This window comes from Hemicordylus capensis, chromosome 1 (assembly GCF_027244095.1).
Source record: "Hemicordylus capensis ecotype Gifberg chromosome 1, rHemCap1.1.pri, whole genome shotgun sequence".
NCBI lineage: Eukaryota > Metazoa > Chordata > Lepidosauria > Squamata > Cordylidae > Hemicordylus > Hemicordylus capensis.
This window is the reverse complement of record NC_069657.1, coordinates 368,239,857-368,257,530: the sequence shown is the minus strand read 5'-3', so window position 1 is coordinate 368,257,530 and position 17,674 is coordinate 368,239,857. Positions and strand designations below refer to the sequence as shown.

Sequence of the window (17,674 nt, the reverse complement as noted above, 5' to 3'; positions counted from 1 at the left end):
GGGGAAAATGTACAAAACAGCCACCACTGTCGAGAATTCTTTCCAATCCCAGACAAAAATGTAGGGTTTTAAAAGATGTGCCCTCCCCTTTTTCACAAGAAACCCAGGAAAGATCTCTGAACAGGACAAGCCTACTTCCGAGCCACTTCCAAGCACAAAGCAAAATAAGAGCGTTTGCCTTTAAAACCTAACAAGGCTTGGGACTCGGGGAACTGAAGGGTTGTTTTCGTCCACAGCACAACAACTGCTCAAGACACACCACGGTTATCATTAGAAACCCTCCTAGAGAAGGCTGCAGGCAAACCCTCCCGCCCCCGCTGCCGCTTTATCTCGGCCTCAGGCCCCCCCTGTTAGTGGCGGGCAGAGAAAGATAACCTCCGCGCCCAGCCCAGCGGCTGCTAGGAGAGGCGGGTTAAGGGTGGCGCTGCGCAGGCGCTTCGCTGCAAGGCCGAGTCCGGGCGAGTGTGACTGCTTGGCGGCCAAGAAGAGTGGAGGGAAGGTGCGTTTGCTCCCTGCAGACTCTCTCTCGTTTGCTCCTGCTCCTTCGAGGCGCCACTGCCGCGATGTTCTGCCGGTTGGCTTCCCGGGGCAGGTAAGATCCTTTTAGCGCGGAAGCCCTTGAACTCCTGGCCAAGGGCATGCAGGGGTGGGCCTGTCCGGAGCGAAGGGTGGGGGGGGGGTGTTGAGCGGAGGAGGCCGGAACTTAGTTGTGATGTGCGGAACCGCGAATGTGGCGAAATAGAAACCGGGGGGAGGGGCGAGCAGCATGGCTCGAAGTCGAGGCTTGAGTTGAACCAGGAGCCCTGTGTTTGGGGTTGAGATTCAGGCGTGACATAAGAAGCGTGGGGTGGGGGGGAGAAACGTTTCTGCACGCCAGAGATCTCTGATCCCAGTGGATCAGCGCAAGGGTCCATCTGGAGTGGGCCACCACCATGCTTTCCCCCACAAGAGCCCACAACCAGATGCCCCCGTAAAGCCCAGAAAGCTGGACATGTCGGCAGTTCGCTGGCCTGCTCCTGCTGTCCCAGCAACTGGTATTAAATCGCATGTAGTCACCATGACTAGTAGCCCTTGACTTGTACTAAATGGGGTAGTGGAGACACACAGTCCCCCGTATCAGGGAAACTGGGATTAGAAAGACAAGCTTTCCAGGTCAAAGTGTAGCTTCTAGGAAGATTTGAGATCTGATGTATCTCTTTTTAGGAATTAAGTTCTTAAGCCAGTTTTGTCAGTGGCGTCTTGTCTTGCATGATTAAAATAGTCTCCCCTATATTTGGGGAGGAGGTGAGCCCCTATAGCTACGGAGAGAGAGAGAGAGAGAGAGAGAGAGAGAGAGATGATGGTGTGAATAACAAGTAGATAGTAAGAGCTAAGTGTTTTGTAAAAGCTCAAAGAAAGTTTCTACACTTTCTTTTGGAAAAGAGATTTCTAACCCCAGTATTAAAAGTCTAATTCATCTTCAGCAATGAGTGTTTGCACAATTATTTCTCCATGTGGTGAAAGTGAAATTTTCTGCTATAGAAACTGCAGATTTCACAAGAGTTGCTCCAAAATAAATATATAAATAATAGTCCCAGTGATCCCTTGTGTTGGAGGCATAGGTTGAAGCTGGTTTATAACTATTTTATTCTATCTTGATGAACTCTGTGGCCAGTATGAGCCCCTGGTGGCGCAGTGGTAAAACTGCCGCCCTGTAACCAGAAGGTTACAAGTTCGATCCTGACCAGGGGCTCAAGGTTGACTCAGCCTTCCATCCTTCCGAGGTCAGTAAAATGAGTACCCAGAATGTTGGGGGCAATATGCTAAACCATTGTAAACCGCTTAGAGAGCTCCAGCTATAAAGCAGTATATAAATGTAAGTGCTATTGCTATGCTGTGCTATTGCTAGTTTGCTACTGTTCCCCACCAACATAATTGGTCTTATAATGAAACATTAGTTGTTCACTGGACACCTGACCTTTTTTGTTGTTGTTGTTTTCTCTTTCCCTGAAGAAAAGATAGACAAATTAATGCGGGTCATATACAGTGAGGGAAATAAGTATTTGATCCCCTGCTGATTTTGTCCGTTTGCCCTCTGACACAGAAATGACCAGGCTATAATTGGAATGGTAGGTTTATTGTAGCTGTGAGAGACAGAATAACAACAAACAAACCCTCAAAAGCCCAGTGCCCAAAAGTCAGCGATGGATTTGCATTGTAGTGAGGGAAATAAGTATTCGATCCCCTATCAACCAGCAAGATTTCAGGCTCCCAGGTGTCTTTTCACGATATGCAGGTAACGAGCTGAGATGAGGAACACCCTCTGTAAGGGAGTGCTCGCAATCCCAGCTTGTTACAGTACCTGTATAAAAGACACCTGTCCATAGAAGCAAGCAATCACTCAGCTTCCAAACTCACCACCATGCCCAAGACCAAAGAGCTGTCGAAGGATGTCAGGGACAAGATTGTAGACCTGCACAAGGCTGGACTGGGCTACAAGACTATCGCCAAGCAGCTTGGTGAGAAGGTGACTACAGTTGGCACGATAACTCGCAAATGGAAGAAACACAAAATAACTGTCAATCTCCCTCGGTCTGGGGCTTCATGCAAGATCTCACCTCGTGGAGGTGCAATGATCATGAGAACGGTGACAAAGCAGCCCAGAACTACACGGGGGGAACTTGTCAATGATCTCAGGGCAGCTGGAACCATAGTCACCAAGAAAACAATTGGTAACACACTACGCTGTGAAGGACTGAAATCTTGCAGTGCCCGCAAGGTCCCCCTGCTCGAGGCAGCACATGTACAGGCCCGTCTGCAGTTTGCCAATGCACATCTGAATGATCCAGAGGAGAACTGGGCGAAAGTGTTGTGGTCAGATGAGACCAAAATCGAGCTCTTTGGCATCAACTCAACTCGCCGTGTGTGGAGGAGGAGGAATGCTGCCTATGAGCCCAAGAACACCACCCCCACCGTCAAACATGGAGGTGGACACATTATGCTTTGGGGGTGTTTTTCCGCTAAGGGGACAGGACACCTTCACCGCATCGAAGGGACGATGGACGGGACCAGGTACCGTCAGATCTTGGGTGAGCACCTCCTTCCCTCAGCCAGGGCATTGAGAATGGGTTGTGGATGGGTATACCAGCATGACAATGACCCAAAACACACAGCCAAGGCAACAAAGGAGTGGCTCAAGAAGAAGCACATGAAGGTCCTGGAGTGGCCCAGCCAGTCTCCAGACCTTAATCCCATAGAAAATCTGTGGAGGGAGCTGAAGGTTCGGGTTGCCAAACATCAGCCTCGAAACCTTCCTGACTTGGAGAGGATCTGCAAAGAGGAGTGGGACAACATTCCTCCTGGGTTGTGTGCAAACCTGGTGGCCAACTACAAGAAACGTCTGACCTCTGTGATTGCCACCAAGGGTTTTGCCACCAAGTACTAAGACATCTTTTGTGAAGGGATCGAATACTTATTTCCCTCACTACAATGCAAAACCATCGCTGACTTTTGGGCACTGGGCTTTTGAGGGTTTGTTTGTTGTTGTTCTGTCTCTCACAGCTACCATAAGCCTACCATTCCAATTATAGCCTGGTCATTTCTGTGTCAGAGGGCAAACGGGCAAAATCAGCAGGGGATCAAATACTTATTTCCCTCACTGTAGAAAAAGTGGCTAAATGTCGATTTTCCTCCATTCTTTTATTTTAAGGGGGCGTGGGTGGGTGTGCATGCACTTGTGGTGCCTGTTGGTGAAAGTTGTATCCTTGCTTTGCAAATCCTGAATTTCAACAGTACTTCAAGGCATAGTGGTCAAATTCTTAGATATTTTAATGGTTTTGAATTAATACTCCAAAATCAGAGGAGCAGCCTTTCATATTAACAGAGCTTGGCAAATAGGCAGTTGATACTATAAAATCATACTTTGCAAATTTTAACCAGAAGGACCCATGATCTATTGCAAATATATTGTGGTATTCAGCCAATTTTTTTTAAAATCCAAGCCATCATTGCTATTTGCACCATACTGCCCCGTGCCCCCTGTCCACTACCAGTAGTTTAGTGATCCAAAAGGAAAGCTAGTGTGACTCAATAGCAATTTTGGTACTATAGTTCAGGAATATTAGTTTTAAACCACTTGTTGTTCACAGAGCAATTACTGTAACTATTCTAACTCTCCCTACTTCACACATAGATTTCTCTTTCTACTTCGTATTCCTCTGTATAAGAATGACCAAAGCTATAACTGGCAACCAGTATGGTACAGACTAGAGTATGGAGAGCATTGTTTGAATCGAGGGGACCTAGATTAAAAATAATAATAAAATAAAACCTTCAGCTGTATGTTGCCATCATTTTGGCCTTGGACAAGACATTCTTTTCTGACTTGCTCTGAGCCTTGATTTGGGAAAAATGGCAATGAGGATAGGGTAAGTAAACGGTAAAGATTGTAAAGAACATGGCAGATTAAAAATTTGAGCTAGTATAGTTAAGTGAAATGGAAAGGAAAGGGTTGCTATTGAAACTTCATTTTTTCTTTTCTTTTTCAGAAATGGCACTAAACTGCTTATGCCTCTTGCGTGCTTGGCATCAAGGCAAAAGCACACTCTTCCGGACTTGCCTTATGACTATGGTGCTCTGCAACCCCACATTAGTGCAGAAATTATGCAGCTTCACCATAGCAAACATCATGCTGCATATGTAAATAATCTGAATGTTGCAGAAGAAAAATACAAAGAAGCTTTGGCAAAAGGTATGGGTATATGTCAGAGTATGTGTTGCCTAACACTTTCTCTAGAGCTGCTGCCACATGCCTGTCATTGAGTCCACCTGTTGTCTCTTGTCCCAACTTTAACTAAGAAGTCATTTGGGACAGGTGCTATCTTCTTCCTATGCATTTTAAAAGTACCTGGCACCAATCAGTGGAGCCTTAGGTTTGGGCAACACTAGAGATAATTAAATCTGGGCAAAAGACTGGCTCTCTGGTCAGTTCCTGATCAGAACTGCTGATTTGACAATGATATGACAACCTACCATTGGTCTGGATAGGGTTGCACATTCCTTGAAGGCTCAGGTTTGTTGCTTGAGAGTGCTCCTAGACCAAGCCTTGCCTCTGGATGCCCAGGTAACTGTCTTGATCTGGGACACTTTTGCCCAATTTAGGCTGGTGTGCCAGTTGTACCTATTTCTGACTTTGTCAGACCTGACTAGTTATCCACAACCTTGTTACGTTGCAATCAGATTAATAAGCTGTACTTGGGGCTGCCCATGAAGATTGTTCAGAAGTGTCAACTGATCCAGAATTTGGCTGTGAGGGTCCTGATGGGCACATGACCCTCATAGCGTAATTACACCTTGTTTCATCAGTTGCACTGGTTACCATTTTATTCTGGCTGTGATCGAAAGTGATGGTGATTACCTTTTAAAGCCCTAAACAGTTGGGATCAAGGTAACTGACGGGCCATCTCTGATTTGAATTTTCCCATTTCATAAGATAACTTAGGCCTTTGGAGATGCATTTGGTCACATGGGACAGAGGCTTCTCAGTAGTGGCTCCTGCGTTGTGAACAACCTTCCCCAGGAGATTCACCAGGCATCTACTTTGATGATGCTCTAGTGTTGTCATGAAACCCTGTTTCAACAAGATTTTCTGCTGCTTCCCTGATTTAGTTTCTGTTGAATTTCTTTGGATTGGAGTTCAATTTTCAGGGTGGGTGTGGGCATCTGTCTGGGTTATGGGTATGTGTTTTAACAGGTAGCAACCAGACTAGTACTAGCAGGAGTGGAACTCTTCCGCTCATGTAAGGAAAGGAGGGACGATTTTTTGTTGATTTCCCCTTTTAAAATCTTCTCCTGAGGGACCCCAGCCCCCAGGAATATATTTTTGAAGGGAACTCACTTTAAAAAGTTCTGACAACTCAAGTTTACTTGTTTATGTTTTTCAGATTTTGTTTTTTTAAATAAAGAACCATATAGTTGGAAAGAGATATGGGAATCTTGTAGATAAGGCTAGAAATAATATTTTTAATTTTTTTTTAATAAATAGCAATAGCACTTAGCAATAGCACTTACATTTATATACCGCTCTATAGCCGAAGCTCTCTAAGTGGTTTACAGTGATTTAGCATATTGCCCCCAACATTCTGGGTACTCATTTTACCGACCTCGGAAGGATGGAAGGCTGAGTCAACCTTGAGCCCCTGGTCAGGATCGATCTTGTAACCTTCCGGTTACAGGGCGGTAGTTTTACCACTGCACCACCAGGGGCTCTTAATCACTTAAAGTGATCTTAATAGCAAATGTAGAGGGGTTTTTGACTGGCAGGGTCTTTGGGTTCATGTAATCAAGAGAGGCAAATTCGTTATTTGTATTAGCGATAATTTCATGTTATCACTCTGAGGAAAGCCTGATTTAGGCTAAAGCGGTTGTGTAACATCTGTTGGATACCTCTTTCAAATAAGGATTATGGTGTGTGCAATTAAGCACTATGAAGAACTTCCTGTCTATGACCCAGAGTTATACTTGTATTTATGTGCATCCCTATTTCTGAGATATTTCCTTCCCGAAGCTACCCCAAGAAAATGCCCGAGCTCCTTCTGAAATGTCCTGGCATTTCAGTTTGGGGATTTGGTATGATATTTATTTCAAAAATAAATGTAGAAGAGAAGTATCAGCAGTTCACTAGTGGTGGTTTTCCTCTTATACTGCTTTAGTGCCAAATCCCCACACTACATTTTAAACTCTAGAGAGCTGAATCTGAAGGTTCTAGGAGGACAGCTGCTGAGATGGAAACTCGGAAGACTTATGGCAGATTATTATTATTATTTTTATTATTTTTACATTTATATCCCGCTCTTCCTCCAAGGAGCCCAGAGCGGTGTACTACATACTTGAGTTTCTCTTTCACAACAACCCTGTGAAGTAGGTTAGGCTGAGAGAGAAGTGACTGGCTCAGATGTTCCATATGTGCTATTGGGATAAGGGGGGAAAGTATATTAGTGTAGCTGTGTGCACTTAAACTTAGAAGCGTGCCTTTGTCTGGTGTCTGCAACCTTGCTTTTTGCAAACTGCCCTTGGTTGCATCTTGTGCAGCCAGAAGATAACGTAATCCTACAAGCAAGAGTCTTACTCAAGCTATGTAGAGCAGAAGATCAACTGTCAATGAGTGCCCTGCAGATTTATTGTAGTAAACAGTGTTAAAAAGTCCAGAGCACTTTGAGCTTTTGAGCTTCTTCAGGGGAAATTCAGTGGCCTGATGCATGGAAATTCATTTTACGTTGAAAATTTGTATCTGATTACAGAAGTCTAAATTCTGAATCCTAAAAACAAATCAGTCTAACATTCGTAGTTGGACATATTTCAAAGCAAAAAAATGTTGTTCAATATAGTTTGGAAGTATATGTAACTGGAACAATTTAGACATGATCGTTTTTTGGATTTATTTTTTTGTCAGACTTCTGCTTGTATATTGTCTGCCCCAGTTCCAAGGAGCCCACTCATAGCCACCTCTTTTTCTGCTGCTTTCAGTATAGCAGGGTCAGGATAGTTGCTGTCCAGGAGTCTAGTTTGCTTCAGCAGGTATTCGTATTCTCATGTATTATTGATCTATCTATCCATCTATCCATGCTTCATATTTACTTGAATTAAGGTATGGTTGGGAAAGAAGGCAGCAGCATAGCTTCGCCCTTGCTCATTTTTCTGGTTTGGGATGCTCTCAGAACTGTGCTCAATTGTTAGCCTTGTTCCCCCTACTAAGAGTCTTATGTGCAGCTACTGTTCTCTTCCCCAAGCTGACTGTGTGGCACAGTCTGCATGGGGATGGCTGTACCAGCATCACTTCCCAGAACTCATTGAGAGGGCAGCCTTTGCTGAGTGATCTGGTGCTGCTTCCAAGCAGTCCCTTTAATTCTTCAGCAGGGCTGAGGCTTGCCTCCTTACCCTGGGCTGGTGAAGAGGCCAGGAAAGCAGGAGCTGCAGCCCTTTGGAGCTAGTTTGATTAGGGTGGACTCGGCAATACTGGAGCGTTGAGCTCCAGGCATCCAGACAAGGTGCAGAGATTGGGAAAAATTCTTGTGTAGTGTGCAACTTCGTAGATATGGTTTGAGCAACAGCAGCAGTAAAATGCCCCACAATGTGGTCTTCAAGTTTTCCCAGCTGTTCATGTGTAGTGTGTGTGTGCGCATGTGTGTATCTTGAAATGGCATCCATGCGCACAAAGCCCCTCTTTTTCGTGGGGCTGCTCACTGTGCACAAAAGTATCTGAAACTCATCTAATCTCTTTTTTTGCAAGCTTGTGACCTTTTGCGGAATCACATAATCAAGTAGCTTAATACTCCAAATCATAATTGTATTTACTTGACCTTAACTGAATTTATTTCCAAGTGAGACAGATTAGGATCACAGCCATAGAAATATGTACACAAGGCAGAATTCTTACACAGTGTAACCCAGAACACGTTGGGTAGCATCTAAACTGGTACAATAGCACAAGCTGACTTCCCTGCAGCCCCAGAAATGTAACTGAGGGTTGAGGGACCCTTGGCAATAGTATGGGATGCAGTGTGTGTGTGTGTGTGTGTGGGGGGGGGGTTTCTAGAGAGAGGGAGGATTTCCCAGAAACTACGTGGAAACATTTCCTGTTAATGGAGCTCTGCTCATGAAAGGGGTGTCTACTAAGGGATGTGCACGGAACTGGCTGGCCCGGTTCAAGTCTGAACCAGACCGGGCGAGTTGGGTCTGGCACCCCCTCAACCCCCTCCCCCATCTAGTCCGGGGGGATTCACGGACTAAAAGGTTAATTTTTTAAAACAATTTTTTTTCAACTTACTCCCTCCAGGGGCCTTCTCCGAGGTGGTGGACGGTCCACGGAAGTTCCCCTCCCCCCCCATCAGCCTCTGTTATGCACCCATCGCCCAGTTCGCTTGGTCTGTGGCCCTTTCTGGGCCTTTCCTCCCCAGCGCAGCTGCCATTTTGGAGGCCACCATGCATGCACAAATGGCCCTTGATTGGCCTGACCTGGCCACGCAAGGGCCATTTGCGCATGTGTGGTGGCCTCCGAACCAGGCGATGGGTGCATAACGGAGGCCAGCAGGGGGAGTTGAGAACCTCTGTGGATTGCCTCCCCCACAGCCTCGGAGAACCCCTCCAGAGGGGGTAAGTTGGGGGGGGGGAATGAAGTTTTTTTTTAAAAAAACCAACACAATTCCCCAAACAGCCGGGGTCGGTTCGGTCTGGGGTGTTTCGGCTCGACTCTGAACTGTAGAACTGAACCAGCTCCAAGTTGAACCTATTCGGTTCCAAACTGATTCGCACACCCCTGGTGTCTACCCAGTTGCTTCGAATCTCCCCTCTCCTTGCAGCCATCCATACCATTGCCCCTCAAGAATGACTTTTTGAGGGTTTTGATTGTAGGGAGGATTTGGAGGGGCCTGGGCAAACGGCTTCCACTGTTGCATGTTTGCCACTCGGAATGCAACTCATTAATGCTGGGAAGACCTCTAGTGGTTTTACTTTTCTTCCAAGATTCATTTAGCTGCAAGTAAAATATGCCACATCTTGTGCTTTGATTCCCTAGATCTAAATCTAGGGGCCATATGGACTCATTTAAGAGCATGGTTAAAGTAGAAAGGTAACATGTTTAAGAAGGAGGAACTATATTTAAAGGAAGATATGGCAAAGAAAGTGTGACTGCTAGCATTTTGCCTGATAGTTCACAGAAGTCTAGAGATGGCCATGCTTCTCATGTTCTGTGTGTGCCAGAAAACTACAGATATAAGACTTGCAGACATTTTGAAGCCCTAGGGTAAGAAATGAGGCCTTTTTCAGTGGGGGGGGGGAGATTTGGGAGGAAATTAAAATATATGCATTTCTTTCTTATCAGATCTAAACTGCTGCAGCCAAAAGTGCCTAAACAGTTCTCCCTCCTCCCAAGTTGGGAAAGCTGGAAAGGATTAAAAATTGCAAATAGAAATCAACATTGTAGTAAACGATTTATTACTATCTGGACTTAGAAACAGTTATATCTCCATATTGGAGAATGTTGTTCAGAAATGGAAAAAAAAACAATATAAAAGCCTGTAACACTTGTTTACCTGCGGCAACAGTGGGTGTGCATTTCATAAGCAATGATCCCTTTTTCAGATTGATTCCAACTCTCTTGAAAAAAGACTATGGTCTGCCTCAGGCCCAATGTATCTCAGTGTTAAGGACTATCAGTAAATCTTTATGTTCTTTATAGGAACACTGAACTCTTTGGTAGTGTGTAGTATAGATAGTGTGTTTACATATACCATTCTCTCTTTCAAGGTACAGTTCTTATGGATATTTGTGGAAAGTCTTATTTGTCTACTTTATCAACATATGTTTTCTTTGTAAGCAGCAATTGGTTTCTTCAAAGTTTTGCTGTTAAATAAGTGGACTGCTCTGGGGTAAATAAAAGTAAAGTGTTCTGTCTCAGGTCTGGGTTGTTAGTGTGGTGGTGGCTGCATGTAATTTTCTGTCCTTTACATTTCCAGGGGATGTTACTGTGCAAGTATCTCTTCAACCTGCTCTGAAGTTCAATGGTGGAGGTCACATTAATCACACTATCTTCTGGACAAACCTTTCTCCTAATGGCGGAGGGGAGCCTAAAGGTTTGTAGTCAATGGCTTATTGTAGTATATGGATATAAGACGGCATAAGGGCGATGAGATATGCATTTCCACACTTCAAGACTTTTTTCCCAGTGACCTTTAATGCACAATTGAAAGTCAAAAGTTTGAAAACAGTCAAAAGTTTGAAAACAGTCAGTTCTTAAATACAAGAGTTCTTAAATACAACTCCACATGATGATTCAGCTAAAGAACTGAAGGCAATCAACCAATATTGCCTTTAGTTCTTTAGCTGAATCATTGTGTGGAGTTGTATTTGAACAAGACTCAGCCACCTTTGTATAGTACTGAGGATGATGTCTTACATCGAAATGTTTGCTACTTTGATACATCTGTTGTTTAGTTTTTTAAGTTTTTAAACTTTTAACTTTCAATTGCACATTAAAGAAGGTCATTGAAAAAAGCTTTGAAGGATATATGGATATAGTCTGAGTTAACTTCTGTTTCTCAGGAATTCTCACTTTTTGTTCTAGTCAGCTAGAAAAAACATATATCCTTCAGCACTGGTAATTAATAGCTTTGAGTTCTGATTTAACCTAATGCATCTCAATCCTAATGGAGTGTGTGGTAAAAGGAGCAAAGTGCTGTAGGCAAGCAAATCCATTCTACTTGTTCTAGCATAAATTCTACTATGATGAGTTTGTAGTGAGCATCAGGTTAGCTACCTGATGAGTTGCATTTTTAAGCATTTTAACACAGATCTAATCCTTTACTTGGAAGTGAGCTCCAGTGATAACTTGAGGAGGCTGAATTCTAAGTAAAGTTTGTATATTATCAGATGTTGGTTATCTATTTTAGCTTCCATTATGTTTAACTTTGATACAGGTGGCCCTTGTTATCCTCAGTCCTTGCACTTGTGGTTTCGCGTATCCGTGGTCAGGCAATGGAGACCTGGCCTCTTTATTTGCGGATACAAAAATGGTTAAAATGCAACTATCTGGGGTTCCTGGGTGGCCAGAAATGACCCCTAGAGTTCTTTACAGCCACCATTTTGCTGGAAGAAGCCATTTTGTGGCTCTTAAAAATTAAAATTTCCCATGATTAAAAAACTGATTTTTTTGTTCTCTCCCAGAAAACTGGTGGAATTCAGGGTTTTGGGGGGCATTGCTCTACATTTGGAAACCTGGAGCATATGGCAAAGAATTTTATTTAGGAACGTAAGAAGAACCCTGCTGGGTCAGGCTGAAGGCCCATCTAGTCCAGCATCTTGTTTCACACAGTGGCCCCAGCTGCCTCTAGGGAGCCCACAAGTAAGAGGTGAGGACATGCCTCTCTCTTGCTGTTGCTCCCCTGCAACTGGTATTTCCTCTGCAACTGGTATTTAGAGGCATCATCTCTCAGGCTGAAGGTGGCCCATAGCTACCAGTCTAGTAGCCATTGATAGACCTGTCTTCCATGAAGTTTTCTAAGCCCCCTTTAAAGACATCCCAGCTAGTGGCCATCACCACATCCCATGGTAAAGAATTCCATAATGTGCTGTGTGAAAAAGTACTTCCTCTTGTTGGTCCTACATTTCCTGACCATATTTCACTTTTCTGCTTTTTAAATCGCTTTTTCCTGCTCCAGGAACCTAACCCCGCAATTCCCATTGACCTGTTATCTGAGGTTGTAGCCGAGAATGGAAGCCCTGTGGATAACAAGGGCAGCCTGTACTGTAAACAAACTTACTGGCTTCCTACAAACTATTATTTATGATGAAGATTGTGAACATCAGTCCAAATTTTATAAGATTTAATACAAATACCTTGATGTGGCAAATGCAATCCATGAGCGAAACCAGAGTTTGCATGTAGATTTCCCATTCTAGTATGCAGAAGTTGATTGCATAGAGAAAACAAAAGACCGCATACAGAACTGCACTAGAGTATGGATGACTATGCATTGCTTCCCTGAGGGAGCTGTGTTTACTGTTTGTTCATGTGTAGCCTACTGTGTTCTATGGGTTGGGATGTTTGTCCAGATATGATGTTGGGTCATTCTGTTGGATGGTGTGTTTGAACCTTAGTGATGAGAATGAAATTTATTAGGGAAACATCAGAATATATAGTTTGGGGGCAAAGTTAACTAATCTTTGTAGCAGTTGTTTAGGGCAGTATGAACTGAAATGTACCAAATGCTATAAAAGTAAGAGAATGGATAAGGATCCACTTTCAAGACCAGTGCAGACATAATGCTGCAGAATGTTTAGCCTTAGTTAAGAAATAATCAGCGGGCTCTTGGAACACATGTTTATTCCGCTCAGCCCCTTCTCACTCTGGCTCAAATCCTACACTTCCCTTCATCCTTCCCTTGCCTACTCTAAGCATGGTGGTGGTATTGCTAACCAAGTTTCCCTTTCGAAGTGAGTTTAGAGCTGGTTATCAGCTCTTAGTTAAGAGACAGCCTGGTTAGCATTAACCATAGTTAATATTAGTGCTGAGTACTTATTAATAGCTAAGGGAATTTGGCTCCCTCCACCAAGGCAGAAACTTGGTGGAGGGAGCCCACTTCAGTTTTATTGCCTATGGTTACGCATTTGTTTTCTTTGTTTATTTCCAGATTAATCTGAAATGGTTCTTTGGAATATTTCATGGAAAAACTAATGATGTTTTGTGTGCATTATGGTTTATTTGAAGGGGAGCTATTAGAAGCCATAATGCGTGATTTTGGCTCCTTTGGGAACTTCAAGGAGAAATTGACGGCTGTATCAGTTGGTGTCCAAGGCTCAGGATGGGGTTGGCTTGGTTTTAACAAAGAACAAGGCCGGCTGCAGGTTACTGCTTGTTCCAATCAGGACCCTCTCCAAGGGACCACAGGTGAGTCTCCCTACTTTGTGTTTTCCTGAAACTAGAGGTACCACTTTTTTGTTGCAGTAAGTGGAGAATTCTTGCACAACCAGTTTGCTATGTTCTTACTAGCCACCTAATGGCTCCACGGGGATGTAATCTGCCTAGAGAGCAGGAGGCTGTCGGTTCGAATCCCCACTGGTGTGTTTCCCAGAATATGGGGAATTCCTATATCGGGCAGCAGCGATATAGGAAGGGGCTGAAAGGCATCATCTCGTACTGTGCGGAAGATGGCAATGCTAAACCCCTCTTGTATTCTACCAAGAAAACCACATGGCTCTGTGGTTGTCAGGAGTCAACTTGACCTTTCCTTTTTTCCTTTATGTTCTTACTACTTCTGGGGCTTTTTGTTACTGTGCAAGGCACTGACTTTAAGTAAACAGCTATCAGCTGTTTTAAATATACCTTGAGACCAATGTTAAAACACTCTAGATTAGAAGCTGCAAGAAAAAACTGTTGAGAGTTGACACTGATTCTTTTCCTCTTCTCCCTTTTAAGTATTGCTATTCCTGCTGGATTCTGATAGCTGTGGCATCTTTCTAATTGAAAATAGGGGTAGGGTGTGCAAAGTACTTTGCATAATTGATTCCTCATCTTTTCTTCATGGGGTGGGACAAGAGTTATGCAGGCCCCAAAACCTTGTTGTTCCCAACTGCTGAAACATATCAGACACCTCTCTGGCATCCAAGCGTTCAGCAGACATCTCCCATACTCTTTTTTTCAAGCATTTTTTTTTTCCATTTCAAAAGCTGACATTCTCAGGAAGTTTAATTGTGCACCTTGTATCTATTTTGCATTTTTTTCCTTCCACAATTGTAGATACACCCAGCACTGGGCACATGTAATAAAGCTGTATAAAATATGTAGCTAGAAGACTGCAGCCTCTATTCAGAGCAAAAGAAACCTCTGCTTCTTCTATCAGAAGAGCAGTTTATTTTTAAATGAATGTGTTTTATACCTGTGAACTGAGTGGTGCATGTTTGTTTTGATAGTAATTATGAAGAAGTGGACGAAAGTGGAAAAGAATACTCTAAAGACCTGTTACACTTAAGAATATTTTTAGCCGTAAACTTACAGTACTGATAAGAGATCAAAATTTGGAAGGTTTTAAAGAAGATTGGAAATCATTCTTACTGTACCTAAAGAACTATTTTCCTAATATTGATTTTTCAACAGGGTTTGAAATTTAGTAATATTAGCAGGTTGAGTAGACTAAAATCGAGTTTGGTAAGATATAGGATATATGTTTTGAATTATTATAGCAAGGGTTAATTGTATAGTTAGTGATTCGCGCTGATTGGTGAGCTGGAAGTCAATTTTTGTTTAATTGGATGTAATGAGATTTTCAAGTTATTGTTAAAATCAATAAAAATTTAAAGCAAAAAAAAAAAAAAAGAGAATATTTTTAGCCAAATAAACTGTATATATTTCTCTCCTTTTGTCTCCCCCCGCCCCCAGGTCTTATTCCCCTGCTAGGTATTGATGTATGGGAGCATGCATATTATCTTCAGTATAAAAATGTTAGACCTGACTATCTCAAAGCCATCTGGAATGTGATCAACTGGGAGAATGTGTCTTCAAGATATGCAGCATGCAAAAAGTAGAGCAAAATTCTTGCACAAACTGGAACAGGAGCTTTAGTGTGAATCAGATTATTTTTATAGTAATGTCCAACTGCTTACTTGCTAATCGATCCAGCACATCAAACATAAGCTCTTCACAGTCGAGGTAAATGTGTGTCTAATATGGTGAAACTGTAGCTGCTAATCTGCTGTTCAAAAACAAATTCTTTATCCAGTGTGTAATTCTTTAAAACATCAATATGGGATTATATCTGAAGTTCCTCTTGATAGACTGTGGGTTTGACACTTGGCCCTGTGAAGGGAACCCTTGAAAGAAGAAAACTCGTTATACTAAAGTCAAAGGGAGATAAATACTAGTAGCATTTCCAGAGCATTTTATAAAATAGCTTTCATGAAAGGCTGAATGAAGCATGTCTGTCAGAGCTGGACAGCATTTGAGTAAAAAGCAATCTACTATAGTCTTCCTAATGACAGGTTTGGCAAACACTTGTTCATCACTACGTCTCTATTCCTAACGTGTGTTACAGGTTCCAAAGATTAAGGGTTAGCTTTCATGAAATTGCTACCCTTGCAAAAGGAGAGAGAAAAAATCCTTCATAAATTTCATGTTCGAAAACCGAAGAGATTTGGTGCAGCAGAAATAGAATATTTGTTTAAGGGTGTTTAATATGTATACTTTTGTCTTCAAATGTTACTGAAGATGGGAAGTATCCATTCATTGTTACTTCCAGAGGATGATGCTATTAATGAATGGAAATCAAATTGTCTTCTGATATTGGTCTTGCTTCCTCTTCTGTACTATAATGTTGGAAGTATGAACTATCAAAATAAAATCTAAAATAACTACCAAGTTATTAAAAGTATGCTTTTAATGCATTTGTGATAGGCCACTTAAAATTCAAGAGCTGGCATCCAGACTCATGTGCATGTTGAACAACGTTTCAGACACACAGTAGGAAGGGGTAATTTTCACTTATCCCCCCCACCCCTTTTTTCTGCCTCCCAAAACTGTCCAGAGGGTCACACAGTCCTTCAGGGACATGTTTTCAGGAGGCACAGAGGGCTGCAGAAGTAAGGGAGGATCAGCAAAAATCTCCCCTGTTGTATGTTCGCAAAATGTTGAGCATGCAAAACATTAGCCTTGATGTCAGCCAAGGACCTTAAACATATTTCTGAGGTATTAACCCACCCTGAATGTCTAAGGGAAGCACTCTTATTAGCTAATTCTAAAGCTACATTGAGTTTTATTTGAGCTAGTTGTGGCTTACTATAACTATACATAACCTTCATCTGGATTTGGGGGTGGATTTCCACCCCCAGCTCCGTGAAGGTATGTAAACAAGCAAACTAGTGCACTCCCAGCTATGATCTTGTCAAATTCTTATCTGTGCTGGTACATGATATATCCACAAGTATGTATAGTTCTGTGCTTTCAAGTTGGGGCAGATGAAACCAATCCCTCCCACAATGTCAAACTTCATGTTTAGAACAAGTAAAGCATTTGGAAGCATCTGACCTCATAAAAGCAGGGATTTTAGCCTGCAGAACAGCCAAAAGGATCATAAAAGCAGCAACCACAACAACATGTCAGCTTCAGTAAGCCTGGCATCAGTGGATCAACCATCCACAGTACATTGGTGGTCTTTTCCCAGTTCTCCTAGTGGGATATAGCTCAGATGGTGTGGATTGGAGCTTGGTTCCAGGTGCAGGCAGCAAGAAGATGTAGAGGTGGGATGTGTGGCACTGAACAGTCTGAAGATACTGAGATAATGGGTTACTTGACAAGAAAAAATGACAAAAAGTGGTCTACAACTTGCCCACTGCACATTGGTGAGGTGGGGTTGGGGTCCTCTGATGAGAGGCCAGACCAAGAGAAGTTTAGTTCAGCAGGAGGAGGTGGCAGTGAGTGAAACAAATCCCTCCTTTGCAATCAGAGAGGGAGCTACCATGAACCCTGAGGGAGGAATCCAAATACTGCCTGAAGTCTTCAAGAGCCACTGCCAATCAGAGAAGACAATGCTGCTCTAGATGGACCAATGGTCTGACTCGGTTGGCAGCACCTTCATATGTTCTGATGGAAGCACTTTAGCCTGCTAAGAACATAAGAACAGCCCTGCTGGATCAGGCCCAAGGCCCATCTAGTCCAGCATCCGGTTTCGCACGGTGGCCCACCAGATGCTGCTGGAAGCCACAGGCAGGAGTTGAGGGCATGCCCTCCCTTTTGCTGTCGCTCCCCTGCAACTGGTACCCAGAGGCACCCCGCCCCCAAGGCTGGAGGTGGCCTACAGCCCTCCGACTAGTAGCAGTAAATAGACCTCTTCTCCATGAAAATATCCAAACCCCTCTTAAAGCCATCCGGGTTGTTGGCTGTTACCACATCTCGTGGCAGAGAATTCCACAAGTTGGTTATGCGTTGTGTGGAAAAAATACTTCCGTTTGCCGGTCCTAGATTTCCTGGCAATCAGTTTCATGGGATGACCCCCTGGGTCTAGTGTTATGGGAGAAGGAGAAGAATTTCCCTCTCTCTCTCCACTTTCTCCATGCCGTGCATGATTTTATAGATCTCTATCATGTCTCCCTGCAGTCATCTTTTTTCTAAACTAAAAAGCCCCAGGTGTTGTAGCCTAGCCTCATAAGAAAG

General features: G+C 43.2%; 1 protein-coding gene across 1 annotated transcript; it reads left to right on the top strand.

Annotated features, from left to right (window-relative positions):
- Positions 1 to 228: 228 nt before the first annotated feature.
- Positions 229 to 15,883, top strand: SOD2 (superoxide dismutase 2). The gene is made up of 5 exons (XM_053294476.1): positions 229 to 592; positions 4,527 to 4,729; positions 10,491 to 10,607; positions 13,241 to 13,420; positions 14,909 to 15,883. The coding sequence occupies exons 1-5, from the start codon at positions 564 to 566 to the stop codon at positions 15,052 to 15,054; spliced, it is 675 nt and encodes a 224-aa protein (XP_053150451.1). The 5' UTR covers positions 229 to 563; the 3' UTR covers positions 15,055 to 15,883.
- Positions 15,884 to 17,674: the final 1,791 nt, after the last annotated feature.